General features: G+C 37.2%; 1 protein-coding gene across 1 annotated transcript in view; it reads left to right on the forward strand.

Moving 5' to 3' along the window:
• Window positions 1-14,961, forward strand: part of LHFPL4 (LHFPL tetraspan subfamily member 4) — a 177,097-nt gene extending 162,136 nt beyond the window's left edge. Inside the window, exons 2-3 of the mRNA XM_082265200.1 lie at window positions 6,966-7,202; window positions 14,392-14,961. Of these exons, the coding sequence (XP_082121326.1) occupies window positions 6,966-7,202; window positions 14,392-14,405 (251 nt within the window). The 3' untranslated portion in view covers window positions 14,406-14,961. The remainder of the gene's footprint in view (window positions 1-6,965; window positions 7,203-14,391) is intronic.
• The last annotated feature ends 2,576 nt before the right edge of the window (window positions 14,962-17,537 follow it).

Here is a 17,537-nt window from a genome sequence, read left to right on the forward strand (position 1 = left end):
CGTTTCGCAGAATGCTTCGTCAGGACCAAATGCAGACAAGAAGATTCTCCTCAATACAGCACAAAGGATAAAGTTGGCTTTGTGCGGACACAGGGAGCAGACAAGGCCAAGGATTCCATAAGAGATTTTACACTTGGATATGTCAAAAATGGATTTATCCAACTGGAGACTGATACCTCAAGGGTCAGTATGTACATGTGGTAGCCGGTCAGACAGTAGCCGGCCGAACTCCTGACTTGTTGGACGAGCATGATGGAAAACCAGCAGCCGGCCGGCTCCTGATCAGCGCTCTCAGCCAATGGCCTATGGTTGAGAGCGCTTACTGGAGTGTTCTGGTGGGGAACACAATAGAACAGCAGGAGAGATCGCTGTACTAACATTGGATTGTTAGTACAACAGCTCAGACCAGAGCTGCCAGTTTTTTTTTTTTCGTTCAACCCCCTGGGTTGAATGACAAAAACTAGTTGTATGTACCAGGCTTAAAGTGGTTGTAAACCCTCTCTGAGAACTTTTACCTATAGATAAGCCTTTAATAAGACTTACCTATAGGTACTGGAAATGTCTCCTAAACTTGCACCGTTTAGGAGATATTTACATTTCATGCAGCCAATGACGTCATCAGCGCATGCGCTCTGAAGAAACGGCCGCCCGTGCTGTTTCTTCAAAGCCCTGTGCCGGGACCGGCGACTCCCTCCTGCAGGCACGGGAGTGACATCACGTGGTTACTAGCCGGAATCCGCAGACCAGGAAGGAAGATGGCTGAAGATATATGCGGCCTCCAGCAGGGACGATGAGGGCTTCGCTTGGAGGTGTCACATAATGTGCTAGTATGCGATGCATACTAGCGCGCTATGCATTTACTTTGGAGGGAAGAATACAACAAAAGTTTTAGTAAACTTTGGCTGGTTTCTGATGAAATTCGTACAGTGTATGACCAGCTATAATCTCTCCAATATTTTTTCGTTTCCTTGGTGAAAAAGACGCTAAATAGGTTTGTTTTTACTTAAAAAGTCACTTGCATTTAGCACAGTGGACAGAGAACATACAATTCCCAATAAGAGCTTGGGGGGGAAAAATTCTATTTTGTTTCTTTGTAGAACACAGAATTATGTCAGTTGACAAAGTAACACTGGGGAATCTCTCTACCGACTTTACAAGCTTTCTGTAGAATAGAGACATTTTCTCTTCTCTGCTGGGCTCTGTTTTATATAAGAACTAAGGATCGTTTTATGTGTTTGGTGTAACCTCTAGGGTGTAAAGCCCTATAATAACAAATATAAAGAACAGATGTCTACCTCTCCCAGACAGAATTATACCGCTGCCTTCTCTCCACTGCTAGAAAAATTCTTCTCGATCTTATCAAACGTGCTTTTTGATTAACCGTTACACCAATCATCTCTGTCGTTCTGTAAGAGAACATCTAGAAATGTTAATAGTTCCTCCTAAGCAGTAATTTACATTTTGTCTTTAATTCCTCCTGGAAAATACCTGTGCGGTAGACGCTTCTTTTCTGTAGCCTCATAGCTGTATATCTGCAGTGTGAGATCTTCCAAGGCACTGCTGCCTCTGGTATTCTCACCAGATGTGATATGAGATTTGGTGACGTCATTATTGTACTGCTCACTGTTCTCCTTGTTGGAGAGGAAGCTAAATCTGAGGACCTTTCTTTTCACCATGGGACAGTCAGCTACGCTTGGTTCCTCGTTTTCTTCATTTTCTTTGACTTTCTTACCCCTGACGAAGTTCTGTTTGAAGAGTGAAACATGTTAGGTTTGGGTGATTTTATTTTGGGAGCACCTTCTGAGTTTGGGGTTGATTTACCAAAAGAAACTAGACTTTCAAATCTTCAAAAATGTATGCGGAGGCTGTGGGGGGTGCTCTGCTCTCATAGCTCGGGGCGGGCGCCGCCGCCATGGGGGTGGGGTGTCTTTGGGCTGGGAGGGGGGGACTGGAGGGCGTGCCTGGCGCGCCCTCGCTTTGGGCCCCTCTGGGCTCGATGCTGTGCTGGACCCCGTTCTGATCCCTGCTCTTCCCCATTCTGCTTTCCGCTCACCCCCTCCTCTCTCTATCCTACTCGTGCTTCTGCTAAGTCTGTCCCTTCTGCCTTTTTCTCTCTCTTGCTTCTTTCTGCACTTCGTGCCAACCCTGTCCCTGCCTCCTCCACCTTTTTGCCCCCATTCTTTCCTCCGCTTCTTCCACCCCCCCCCCCTTCCCCTTCTCTTCCTTTTTCTTTCCCTCTGTTTCTCTCTTGACTGTATGTTAGAGCGACCGACTGTGGTCGGCCCTCTGGGCGAGTCAGGGCACTCTACTCCTCAACAAGAGTGCCCCTCTTTCTCTGCTTGCCTTACTTATACCGATATCATAAGTGTTCTAGTACATGGGTATTTTACCCATGTATACTGTTGTATAACATGTTAATATTGTGCTTATGTTCCTCGTGTTATTTGTTCTTGCCTTCAATGGCCCACTATTCTGTAACCCTTTTTTCTTGTATACACAATAAACTACTTTTGATGGAAAAAAAGAAACTAGGCTGTGCACTTTGCAAACTGCAGTTGAACGCTACAAGAGTAAATATAAAGTCAAAAGGCCTATGCGCTAACAGTGAGGTAATTGAAAAAATTAATTTTTGTAGAAAAGTAGAAAATGTAGAAAAGTGAACCACAATCAAGTGGTGGTACTGAAGAATAAGGCCCCTTTCACACAGGCGGACCGTTCAGATCCGCCTGTCCGTTTTTTTGGCGGATCTGAACGGTCCCCCCATGCATTCCTATGAGGCATCGGATGTCAGCGGAGACATGTCCGCTGACATCCGACCTGATCCGATCCGTCAAACCTGGACGGATGGAAACCCTATTTTCCATCCGTCCAGCGGATCGGATCGGATGGGATCGGGTGAGAACGGACTGACGGTCCGTTGACATCCGATTTCCCCCATAGAGATGCATGGGGAACTGTCAGCTGTGTCTCTGCACACAGCACGGAGACACAGCTGTCATCCTGCTGCTCAGCGGGGGATCGACGGCTCGATCCCCCGCTGAGAAAAACGGACTCCGTCCAGCGGACGGAGTGTGTGAAAGAGCCATAAAGCTGCCAATTTTGTAGTGTCATCACATACCAGCATAAGCAGATAAAATAAAGAAAATTGGCGCTAAATTCAAAATGGATAAAAAATAAACTCAATATCAAATGATTAAATGTAAATATCATAAAAACAATGAAATGTGCAAAATAGAGCAAAAAAAACAGACATTCATACAAACAAAGTGCTGTGTAAAGGACCACAGATATATATCAATATTCAAAAAGATGCATAATAGTCCATATAATATGCTGGTGTAGAAGGATTTTTGAATCAAATAAATAATTTAACAATATCAATATATCAAATAATATATTATATCAATACAGTAATCCCCCGTTATATCGCAGTTCAGTTTTTGCGGTCCCGGTATTTTGCGTTTTTTTTTTCTGTAAGACCTATTAATATTATTTTAATAATTAAATCATTGTTAATTAAATACTTTTGTGTTTTCCGTTGCTCTTGCTCTGTCTCTCAGTATCTTTTATGTGTTTAACCTCTTTAGCCCTGGAGGATTTGGCTGCTTAATGACCAGGCTCTATTTTGCGATTCAGCACTGCGTTATTTTAACGGACAATTGCGCAGTCGTGTGACTCTGTACCCAAATAAAATTGACGTCCTTTTTTCCCCACAAATAGAGCTTTCTTTTTGTGGTATTTGATCACCTGTGCAATTTTTATTTTTTGCGCTATAAACAAAGAGCGACAATTTTGAAAAAAAAAAAAACAATATTTTTCACATTCTGCTATATAACATCCCCAAAAGAAAAGGTAAAAATCAAATTTTTTTAACATTTTAGGCCAATTTATTTTCTGCTACTTATTTTTGGTAAAAAAAAAATCGCAATAAGCATATTTTGATTGGTTTGCGCAAAAGTTATTGCGTCTACTAACTACGGGAAAGATTTATGTCATTTTTATTGTTTTGTTTTTTTTACTAGTAATGGCGGCAATCTGCGATTTTTTTGCGGGACTGCGACATTGCGGCAGACAGATCGGACCCCAAACTGACATTTTTGACACTTTTAGGGGGACCAGTGACATTACTACAGTAATCAGTGCTATAAATATGCACTGTTACTGTAATAATGCCATTGGCAGGGAAGGAGTTAATACTATTAGTGATCAAGGGGTTAAATGTAAGCCTAGGGGAGTGATTCTAACTGTAGAGGGCCGGGGCTTGTAAGATCATCACAGAGACATGCGATCCTATATAGCAGGATCACATAGCCTCTGTGATCACTTCAGGGAGAAGGACAGACGGCTGTGTTTACATCAGCCGTCCATCCTTCTCTGTCAGCAGGGGGAGATTGCGAGTGGCCAGCGGCCATCGGAGCCACCGGTCACAAGCACTGGCTCCCCAGCTGACGAGCGGGGGCGGGAGCGTGCTGGCCGTGCGCGCTCGCCCCCTAGAGTCTCCTGAGCAAGCGACGTAGTACTACATCGGTTTGCCCAGGAGCGGCCGCCTGCCGCAGAAAATCTGCGGTGGGCGGTCGTCAAATGGTTAAATGTGTTTCTATTGTTTTAAAAGTGTGTTTAAAGACCTTACAATGCTTTTAAAAGTATAGTGAAAGTTATAAAAACATCCCAAGAGTGTATTTAAATAGGGTCTTTCTATTTCACGGATTTTCCCTTTTCGAGGGTGGGTCCGAAACTTAACCCCCCCACGCGATGGGAGGGGCTTTACTCTATTCCAAAAAAAGATAATCCATAGATAGTGCTGGTGTGAAGAATTTGTGAATGAATAAATAAATAAGTTCATATAAAAAATTCCATGTGCAAAAGTGCAAACGGTAGCAAATATTGGTGATCTGAACACGTGATGTACACTCAATCCCAACTGTGTCACCGATGTGAACTATTCCCACAGTGTATCTGACACTGAGTGCAATGGCTGCTCACCTCTGGTTATAACAAGCGTGGTTCAGAGAAAATATCTCCTATATGGCTCCAAACAGTGGTAGCAGGACGGCTGGTAGATGGTAACTTCTAATAGGAAAGGTCCTCTTATCTCTCTCCCTCATAGGACATAATAAGAAAGGGGCCTCAGTGCCAGGGATCCTCAAACTACGGCCCTCCAGCTGTTGCAGAACTACACATCCCATGAGGCATTGTAAAACTCTGACATTCACAGACACGACTAGGCATGATGGGAATTGTAGTTCCTAAACAACTGGAGGGCCATAGTTTGAAGATCCCCCTGGTGTAGTATAATCAAGCATTTTTATTTAAACAAAATAAGTTAAAACTGGACGGTAGCTCCCCGCACTTGCGGTGCAGATAAAACAAAGACTTCCGGTCACGACCAGAAGCGACGTCACCCGATCCTCCCCCCATGTTTACCCTCCCGCCCCACAGTGCTGCTGCCTTCCCTCCTCTTCCCCCCTTGTTGCTTCATGAGATGTTTCAGGATGGAGAGCGGGGGGAAGGGGCTAGTAAATATGTAATTTACTGGTGCCTTCTTTTTCTAAATGAACACAATAAACACACTCACTCCACTGTGTTCATTCATGACTGAAGCATAGTAAACCGGCGCATGCGCTCTGAAGAAATGGCCGCCCGTGCCATTCCTTCAGAGCCCTGTGCTATGACCGGCGACTCTCGTGCCCATGCACGGGAGTGACGTCAGGTGGCTCCCGGCCAGTAGCATAGCCAGAGTCCGCAGACCAGGAAGGAAGATGGCTGAAGATGGATTCGGCCTCCAGCAGGGACGACGAGGGCTTAGTTTGGAGGTAAGTGTCACATAATGTGCTAGTATGTGATGCATACTAGCACATTATGCATTTACTTTGCAGGGAAGAAAAAAAAGAAAAAAAAGAAAGAGTTTACTTCCTCTTTAATACTGCTTTAACCTCCCTGGTGGTATTCCCGAGTGTGGCTCGGGGTGGAATTTCACTACCATTAGTGGTAACCCCGAGCCACACTCAGGGTACTGCCAGGGAGCATCGCTGGATCCTGGAAGAGGTTACATACCTTGTCCCCGGGACCCCGTGATGTTTTCCGGCAGCATACGGCGGCCGGATCTTCCGCCTGATGCTCTGTGCCCCGGCTTCCGTCTCCTGCGAGTGTCACGTAGCAGGGGGGTGGAACCGGCAGCAAATTGAAAAAAGTAAAACACACAAACACACTGATATATTGTAATCCTATTGGATTACATTACTAAATAAAATAAATTGACCTTAGTTTGCCCCCCAGTGCCCTTCCCTGCAGTTTTACTGTACTTTATATATATATATATATATATATTTATATATGTGTGTATATATATATGTATATATATAATATATATATATATATATATATATATATGTGTGTGTATATATATATATATATATATATATATATACTTTAACTTATTTATAGTATATGTATACATATACCTATATATATATATATATATATATATATATATATATATATATATATATATATACGTTAACGTATTTAGAGTTATTTATTATATTATAATTCATGATTTTGTGTTTCAAACTTTATCATACCCGAGATGTTATAAAGAAGAACGCACAGTAAAAAAAAAATCATATGTAAATAGTTGGTTTGGGCTGCTCGTCCTTAAGAATTACTAGCAAAATAATTGTACCGCTTTCAGCCCCTAAAATATGAAACAATCATACCGCCAGGGAGGTTAAGGACCAGTAAGCTGTTATAAATTATATTTTTGTTATTAGGATTAGATACTTTTTAGGGGGCTTCTGTTGAATTTTTTACAGGGTGCCGCCATATTAGTGATTATCTTAACATGGTTGTAGTTGTATCATGAGCACATTAAATGAGAAAAGAACGTTAAGAAGTAATGATTTTATTATTGTGCCTTGTTAAAAACAGACACCCCCTGATCAATTGTATTATTATTATTGTTCCAGCTTTGTGCCTGGTGCTTGCCTGCATGATATTTCCAGATGGGTGGGACGCTGAGACCATCAGAGACATGTGCGGAGACAAAACTGGGAAATACTCTCTCGGAGATTGCTCCATCCGCTGGGCCTACATACTGGCCATCATCGGCATCTTAAACGCCCTCATCCTCTCCTTCCTGGCCTTTGTCCTGGGCAACAGACAGAACGACTTGCTACACGAAGAGCTGAAGGCAGATAACAAAGGTAAAAGGGCTGCAAAGCTGTTGTGTGATGGCCAAAGACAATCGTGGCCCATTACCCTGAGGACGGGGCAGATGTATGACTCGGCTTTCCAGCTGACATGAGGCTGGGTCTTCCTTCCGGGTTCGTGGGCTTTGGCCGTATCAATGGCCGAGCTGCGATGCCATCACTCCTGCAACTGCACGGTCCATTCAGAACCCAATGCTCATGGGCTGGTGACGTCACCGGCTGCTTCTAAAGTAAATATCTTCTAGATGGTGCATGTTTAGGAGATATTTACTGTATCTATAGGTAAGCCTTATCATAACAAAGGGAGTTTACTCCCACATGTAAAGTATTTAAGGTATGATAATTAAAAAAATTATGTTTAAAATATGTAAAGACTGTCAATCTATAAACTGTGTTTGAAGTATACGTATAAAGGATACAGATACAAAAAAGAATCATTCAAGTATATAAGGAATGTAAGTATAAATAATGTTGAAAGTATGTAAAGGATGTTAATATAAAAATGTTTTTTAAAATATATAAAGAATATAAATACATGTAGCATGTAAAGGATGTAAATATAAAATGTATTTTTAAAGCAACTAAAACATTTTATTATATTGATAAAAAAAACATCAATATAAAAAATAATGTTAAAGTATGTAAAGACTGTAAATCTAAAAACTATGTTTGAAATATATAAAGGATATAGATACAAAAAAAGAATCATTCAAGTATATAAGAAATGTAAATGAAAAATAATGTTTAAAGTATGTAAAGAATGTTAATATAAAAATGTTTTTTAAAATATATAAAGAATATAAATACATGTAGCATGTAAAGGATGTAAATATAAAATGTATTTTTAAAGCAACTAAGACATTTTATTAAATCGATTAAAAAAAAAACACCAATATAAAAAATAATGTTAAAGTATGTAAAGACTGTAAATCTAAAAATTATGTTTGAAGTATAGAAAGAAGGATATGGATACAAAAAAAAGAATCAAGTATGTAAGAAATGTAAATAAAAAATGTTTAAAGGATGTCAATATAAAAATATTTTTAAAATATATAAAGAATATAAATACATGTAGCATGTAAAGGATATAAATATAAAATGTATAAAAGGTATTAAAGCAACTAAAACATTTTATTATATCGATTAAAAAAACCATAAATATAAAAAATATTGTTAAAGTATATAAAGAATGTTAATCTAAAAATTATATTTGAAGTATATAAAAGATATAGATTAGATACAGAAAATAATCTTTATTTATATAAGGGATGTAAATAAAAAAATAATGTTTAACCACTTTACCACTAAAGCATTTTGCTGTCTTACGTCTGGGCCACTTTTTGCGATTCGGCGCTGTGCGACTTTAACTGACAATTGCGCGGTCATGCGACGCCGTACCCAGACAAAATTTACGTCCTTTTTTTCCCACAAACAGAGCTTTCTTTTGGTGGTGTTTGATCACCTGTGGGATTTTTACTTTTTGCGCTATAAACAAAAAAAGAGCGTTTATTTTGAAAAAATAACAATATTTTTCACATTTTTTTATATGAAATTCCCCCCAAAAAAGATGTAAAAACCAATTTTTTTAAAAACTTTTGGCCAATTTGTTTTCTGCTACCTATGTTTGGTAAAAAAAAATCGCAATAAGCGTATTTTGATTGGTTTGCGCAAAAGTTATTGCGTTTACTAACTAAGGGAAAGATTTATGTCATTTTTGGTGTTTTTTTTTTTTAACGCGTAATGGCGGTGATCTGCAATTTTTTTTGCGGGACTGCGACATTGTGGCGGACGGATCGGACCCTTGACTGACATTTTTGACACTTTTGGGGGTACCAGTGACATTACTGCAGTTATCAGTGCTATAAATATGCACTGTTACTGTAAAAATGACACTGGCAGGGAAGGGGTTAATTTTATTGGAGAGGGAGGGGTTAATGTATGCCTGGTGCTTACTAACGTGTGGGGGGGGGAGGTGACTGAGTGAGCCAGGGACAGATCGGATGTCCAGCTATGCTGAACACTCCGATCTGTCACTCCCTGTCACTTAGGAGATCCGCCCGCTCTGTTTACACAAGCGGGCGGATCTCCAAACTTGATTCCCCGACGATCGGGGCAGAGCAGCGGCGATCGCCGCCGCTCCTCCCCTGGCCCGACTCCCGCTGTGAATGAAAACAGCGGGAGCGCCGCCTACAGGGGAGGAGTCTAGCGACGTAGGTCTACGTCGCTAGACGATAACGAGCCACAGTGGCTAGTGCTAAAGTGGTTAAAGTATAAAAAGTAGATGATGTTAATATAAAAATGATGTTTAACCACTTACTACCCGCCCACCGTCAAATGACGACGGAGTGGTGTAGCTATTATCCTGGGACGCCATCATATGACAGTGCACCAGAACAGCCTCTCTCGCGCGCCCCCGGGGGCGCGTGGAGCGGCGATCGTGACCGTGCCACGTTGCCAGGACACGGCGCGATCCCGATCTCAGTAAAGAGACAATGACATGACTCTTTACCCATGTGATCGGCTGTGTCCAATCACAGCCGGGCACATGTAAATGAGGAAGTGCCGTTATTCGGCTCTCCTCGCCTCACACTGTCAGTGTGTGAGGTGAGGAGAGCCGATCAGCAGCTCTTCCTCACAGGGGAGACAAAAACAAGTAATCAGGGCACTGATCATCAGTGCCCTGATTACACAAAATATAAAGTGCCAGTTACTGCCCAGCATCAGTGCCCACAGTGCCCGCCATCAGTGCCCACAGTGCTCATCTAGGCACTGATGGGCACTGACTGGCAGCACTATGGGCAGTGATTGTGGGCACTGATGGTGCTGCCCATCAGTGTCCATCAGTGCCGCCTATCAGTGCTCATCAGTGCCACCCATCAGTGCTCATCAGTGCCCATCAGTGCCACCCGTCAGTTGCACCTCTCAGTGCCCATCAGTGCCACCTATCAGTGCCCATCAGTGCCACCTATCAGTGTTCATCAGTGCCGCCTTTCAGTGCTCATCAGTGCCGTCTATTAGTGCCACCTATCAGTGCCCATCAGTGTGGCATATTAGTACCTCCTCATCAGTGCCCATAAGTGCCACCTCATTAGTGCCCATAAGTGCCACCTCATCAGTGCAGCCTATCAGTGCCCATCAGTGCTGCCTCATCAGCGCACATCAGTGAAGGAGAAAAATGTATTTATTTTCAAAATTTACTCACAGAAAATAAGAAAAACTTTTTTTTTTCAAAATTGTCTGTCTTTTTTCTTTTTTCTTTTTTTTTTTGCAAGAAATAGAAAACCCAGCAGTGTTTAAATACCACCAAAAGAAAGCTCTATTTGTGTGAAAAAAATGATAAAAATTTCATATGGTTACAGTGTAGCATGACCGCGCAATTGTCATTCAAAATGTGAGAGCGCTGAAAGGTGAAAATTGGCCTAGGCAGGAAGGGGTGAAAGTGCACAGTAGGCAAGTGGTTAATATATACAACGTATAAAATACAAAAATACAAAAAAGAATCTTTAAAATATGCAAGAGATGTAAATTTAAAAAATAATGTATAAAGTTTGTAAAGGACTTTAATATAAAAAATTATGTTTAAAATGTATAGTAGATTTAAATAAATAACATTGTATTTTCAGGTTTATAAATGGTCAAAATATCAAAAGAAATTAAAGCAAATAAAGGATTTAAATATTTAAATACATTTTAAAATATAGAAAGATGTAAAGGTAAATTTGAAGTACTGTATATAAAGGATACAGATACAAAAAAGAATCATTCAAGTATATAAAGAATATAAGTATAATTAATGTTTAAAGCATGTAAAGGATGTTAATATTTAAAAAATGTTTTTTTTTAAATATATAAAGAATATAAGAACATGTAGCGTGTAAGGATGTAAATTTAAAATGTATTTTTAAGCAACTAAAACATTTTATTATATCGATAAAAAAAACACAAATATAAAAAATATTATTTAAAGTATGTAAAGAATGTTAAGCTAAAAATTATATTTGAACTATGTAAAAGATATAGATTAGATACAAAAAAGAATCTTTAATTTATATATTGGATGTAAATAAAAAATAATGTTTAAAGTAAAACAGAAAAGTAGATGATATTAATATAAAAATGATGTTTAATATATACAACGTATAAAAGACAAAAATACAAAAAAGAATCTTTAAAATATGCAAGAGATGTAAATTTAAAAAATAATGTATAAAGTTTGTGAAGGACGTTAATATAAAAATTATTCTTAAAGTGTATAGAAAATTAAATAAATAACATTGTATTTTCAGGTTTATAAATGGTGTAAATATCAAAAGAAAATAAATCAAATAAAGGATTTAAATATATAAATAATTTTTAACATATAGAAGGATGTAAAGGTAAATTAATTTTTAAAGTATAAAAAAAGTATATAAAAAAATAATTTTTAAAGGATAAATATATGAAAAAGTTAAACGAATGCTAAGGCTTTCATCATTTTTAAAGTTCGGAAAAGATATAGATTATATACAAAAAAGAATCTTTAATTTATATAAGGCATGTAAATAAAAAATAATGTTTAAAGTAAAAAAAAGTAGATGATGTTAATATAAAAATGATGTTTAATTATACAACGTATAAAAGACAAAAATAGAAAAAAGAATCTTTAAAATATGCAAGAGATGTAAATTTAAAAAAATGTATAAAGTTTGTAAAGGGCGTTAATATAAAAATAATGTTTAAAGTGTATAGAAGATTTAAATAAATAACATTGCATTTTCAGGTTTATAAGTGGTGTAAATATAAAAAGAAATTAAAGCAAATTAAGGATTTAAATCATTTTTAACATATAGAAGGATGTAAAGGGAAATTAATTTTTAAAGTATAAAAAAAGGATATAAAAAAATATTTTTTTAAGGATAAATATATATGAAAATAAGGTTAAAGGAATATTAAGGCTTTCATCATTTTTAATGTTCGGAAAAGATATAGATTATATACAAAAAAGAATATTTAATTTATATAAGTTATGTAAATAAAAAAATAATGTTTAAAGCAAAAAAAAATAGATGATGTTAATATAAAAATGATGTTTAATTATACAATGTATAAAAGACAAAAATACAAAAAAGAATCTTTAAAATATGCAAGAGATGTAAATTTAAAAAATAATGTATAAAGTTTGTAAAGGGCGTTAATATAAAAATGATGTTTAAAGTGTATAGAAGATTTAAATAAATAACAATTTATTTTCAGGATTATAAGTGGTGTAAATATAAAAAGAAATTAAAGCAAATAAAGGATTTAAATAGTTTTTAACATATAGAAGGATGTAAAGGTAAATTAATTTTTAAAGTATTAAAAAAGTATATAAAAATAATTTTTAAAGGATAAATATATGAAAATAAGGTTAAAGAAATATTAAGGCTTTAATCATTTTTAAAGTTCGGAAAATATATAGATTATATACAAAAAAGGATCTTTAATTTATATAAGGCATGTAAATAAAAATAATGTTTAAAGCAAAAAAAAGTAGATGATGTTAATATAAAAATTATGTTTAGTTATACAACGTATAAAAGACAAAAATATAAAAAATAATCTTTAAAATATGCAAGAGATGTAAATTTAAAAAAATAATGTATAAAGTTTGTAAAGGAGTTAATATAAAAATGATGTTTAAAGTTTATAGAAGATTTAAATAAATAACATTGTATTTTCAGGTTTATAAGTGGTGCAAGTATAAAAAGAAATTAAAGGAAATGAAGGATTTAAATAATTTTTAACATATAGAAGGATGTAAAGGTAAATTCATTTTTAAAGTATAAAAAAAGGATATAAAAAATAATTTTTTAAGGATAAATATATGAAAATAAGGTTAAAGGAATATTAAGGCTTTCATCATTTTTAAAGTTCGGAAAAGATATAGATTATATACAAAAAATAATCTTTAATTTATATAAGGCATGTAAATAAAAAATTATGTTTAAAGCAAAAAAAAGTAGATGATGTTAATATAAAAATTATGTTTAGTTATACAACCTATTAAAGACAAAAATACAAAAAAGAATCTTTAAAATATGCAAGAGATGTAAATTTAAAAAATAATGTATAAAGTTTGTAAAGGGTGTTAATATAAAAATTATGTTTAAAGTGTATAGAAGATTTAAATAAATAACATTGTATTTTCAAGTGGTGTAAATATAAAAAGAAATTAAGGCTTGGTTTCCACTGCTGCAGCTACAGAGTCGCGCTACTTCTAGCGCGACTCTGTAGTGTTACTTGTTCGCGGCTTTCAGTGAGACTTGTCCCTCATTATAGAAGGAAGTCGCACTGAAGTCGGCCCAAAAGTAGTGCACAAACTACTTTTCAAGTCGCCGTAACTCAAGTCGTGGCAGTGAGAACGGGCCAAATAGAAATGAATGACTTTTGACTTGCTGTGTGACTTGACATGTGTCAAGTCGCACAGCAAGTCGCAACAGTGGAAACTGAGCCTAAAGCAAATAAAGGATTTAAATAGTTGTTAACATATAGAAGGATGTAAAGGTAAATTAATTTTTAAAGTATAAAAAAAGTATATAAAAATAATTTTTAAAGGATAAATATATGAAAATAAGGTTAAAGGAATATTAAGGCTTTAATCATTTTTAAAGTTCGGAAAATATATAGATTATATACAAAAAAGAATCTTTAATTTATATAAGGCATGTAAATAAAAATAATGTTTAAAGTAAAAAAAATAGATGATGTTAATATAAATTAATCATTTTTAAAGTTTGGAAAAGATGTGAATATAAAATTAAGATTCCCATCTTGTGTTTAGCACTATACCCCAAAGTCAGCACAAAGGTCAAGAATCGTATGAAAAAAGGAATTATTCCAAACTTTAAAGCTGGTATCTGAAATGACAACTGGACTTAGGGTGCCACCTTCTGGTAAAGCATAGTCTGAGCACAGGTTTGCATTGGAACCGATCCAATAAATAAGCCTCAATTTAGACTGTGCAAAGTGTTTTTATTTCTTGTTAATGATTTGACCATGCTGGTATTGCCCTTATTTATCTAAAGAAATAACTGCCTCCCAAAAATAACCATCCAATGGCATCCATCCAAAATTAACAAATCATTTTCAGGTGGACTAAAGTCATAGAATGTCATGGCATCCTATTGTAATAACTACAAATATTGTGGTTTTTTTTTTTCCACAGAGGATATTAAATAGATGAAACTCAAAGGGGGAAACGGGATACCTTCACCAACGCAGGAATGTCTTCAGGCTGTCAGCCATCCTACCCCATTGGTATTGTTGCCCTACGACTCTTGTATTGCTGCCCTCTGCCACACTGCCTTGAACCCTTCTCCACCCTCCCACCACCGGTGAAGCCTGGTTCTGCATCTCAGCCTTGAAGAGAGCTTTTCTTCCACCAAAACGGTGCCTGCTCCACCAAAACCAAGACTCCCCCCCCCTTCTGCTATGGAAGAACCAGCAACAGCACACCCGTTCCCTACACCTTACACGCCACCATGGATGTACACTACCATCACTTGTAATGATGCTATTAATTAAGACTTTTTACCCCACCATCTTTCTACTTGCCATCGCTGTAAAGAAAAAAATATATATACAATATATATTGCAAAAGGGTGCTGCAAAAGAACCCTATATGAAATATGTTCCAATTTTATAATAAAGAAAAAATCAAAGCGTTTCTACTTATGAAAACAAATCTCCATAGACGTATTTCCCCCCCTCCTTGCCTGAAAAAAAAAAAAAAGAATTTTTTTTCATTTAGATAAATCAGAGAACTTTGTACATATATGTACATTATGGACAAAAGCCTTAATAGGCATTACTTTGGCTAAACTGTGCGCAGGCCTGATTTCAGCAAATGCCTTTTGTACAGTGCCATGAAAACTATTTATTTCTTATTTTTACATTGACATTGCTCGTACAAGAAAAAGAAAAAAAAAAAAAATATTCTCGCAACAGGGTAAAAATAAGCAATTTTGATGTGTTCTTTACAGACTCTGAAAAAGTTGAGTGCATTGTCTTGTTATCCACGGGGGGAATAGCGTTGGGTAACGGACCAGAGCGGCAGTCCGCGAGACAAAGAGCTGGTGGGTGGAAGCGGCAGCAGGAAGAATTTGGAGTCCTTTACGAAAAAAAAAATAGATCATTTATTTCAGCCTTATCATCAGAGCTTTATGAAAGATTCTAAAGATCAACCCACTGGGATTACTTAAAAATGTTTAAATATTGACAGAGAATTCATATAAGATGTATATAAATTGCTATATGAAAGGGGTGGAAACGGCAGCAGGAAGAATTTGGCGTCCTTTACGAAAAAAAAAAAAAAAGATCATTTATTTCAGCCTTATCGTCAGAGCTTTATGAAAGATTCTAAAGATCAGCCCACTTGGATTACTTAAAAATTTTAAATATTGACAGAGAATTAATATGAGATGTATATAAATTGCTATATGAAATGGGGGAAATCTATAGAAGTTGTGGAAATTATTTTTTTGTGGTGTGTTTCCATCACTGTTTTTTTTTTTTTTTTTTTTTTTTTGTGGCAACATAAAATTCTTGACTAAAAATTCCCACCATTAGTTTTTTTATACTGTTTTTATATTTTTTTTGTCATTTGCACTGTGTCATGCTCCCAGGACATGAAAGAAACAAAAAGTAACAGATATACAGAAAATCTTGCTGATCTTGCACTCAATCCTTCCCCACCCCTACCCCCAATTGTCCAAAATAATCCCAGGCTAAATGTAATATTTTATAAGTTTGGAGAACATGAAGTACTGGAACCCAATAACATTGTAGTTAAAAAAAAACATCAACCATCTACATACATGATATACAAATATGGAACACCAGGCAAATATTTAAAAACATCCTTTAGCGCTAAACGCTGGACAGATATAAAAGACATAAATTAATGTAGTTCTTTATTTGGTAATACATCTTTAAATATATTTATATTTTTTATAATATACAGTACTGTGGAAAAGTTTTAGGCAGGGGTAAAAATTGCTGTAAATAAAAATGCTTTCAGAAAAAGAAGTTTTAATAGTTTATTTGTATCAATTAACAAAATGGAAATTAAATGAGCAGAAGAGAAATCCAAATCAAATCAATATTTGGTGTGACCACCATTTGCCTTCAAAACAGCATCAAATCTGCTAAGTACAATTACACACAGTTTTTAAAGGAACTTGGCAGGTAGGTTGTTCCAAACATCTTGGACAGAACTAAGCACAGATCTTCTATGGATGTCGGCTGCCTCAAATCCTTCTATCTCTTCAGGTGATCCCAGTCAGACTCCATGATGTTGAGATCAGGGCTCTGTGGAAGCCAAACCATCACTTCCAGGACTTCTTGTTTTTCTTTACACTGAAGATAGTTCTTAAAGCGGAGTTCCGGGCACAAAATCGATCTTTTTTTTTTGTGCCCGTCCGCTAGTTCTCCATCACCTGAAAAGGAATTGGATAGTTAGGTTCTTTTTTTTTACTCACCTTGTAATTGAAGATCGAAAATACTCACCTCAGTGTACTTCCTCCCTCAGCGCCGCGGCTCCGCCGTCACTTCCTGTCTCGCGATGATTCCTGGGAGCTGAACGTCATCGCTCCCAGGAATCAATGCGACGGCACCGGCCCCGCTCGTCACTTCCGGGGCGACGCCGCATTCCCCTGCTAAACAGCTTCTGGGCATGCCCAGAAGCTGTGGAGGAATGCGGCGCCGCACCGGAAGTGACGAGAGGGGCCGGTGCAGGCGCATTCTGGGAGAAGAGGACGCCGAAGAAGACACAGAAGAGGACTGCGCCGGCTTCAGCTGCCCACAAGAGAGATGGCAACGCTGTGGAAGAAATTTTATAAGTGAGTATTTCTTCTTGCAGGTAAGTGCGAACCGGGACAGATCAGAGGCTAGCCATTGTGGAATGTACTAGCCCTGACTGTCCCGGGGGTATGTTTATTGAAAAATGTTTTCTGTGCCCGGAACTCCGCTTTAATGACATTGGATGTATGTTTGGGGATGTTGCCCTGCTGCAGAAAAAGTTTGGAGCCAATCCCTCACCTCCCTGATGGTATGGGCATTATGGAAAAGTATCTGCCTGTATTTCTCACCTTTGAGGACACCATTGATTGGGCAAAGTTAAGAACCGTAGACGTAGTAGTCAACCACGGAAACCTAATGCAGCAGATAAAGGACACATGCTTACTTATCTTCTACATTGGAAGATGTCCAGCAGTACCATTAGCACAGAACTGGCAGAAACCAGTGGGACCCAGGTACACCCATCTACTGTCCAGAGAAGTCTGGCCAAAAGTAGTCTTCATGGAAGAATTA

The sequence above is a fragment of the Pelophylax lessonae genome (genome assembly GCF_965119305.1).
Source record: "Pelophylax lessonae genome assembly, chromosome: 8".
NCBI lineage: Eukaryota > Metazoa > Chordata > Amphibia > Anura > Ranidae > Pelophylax > Pelophylax lessonae.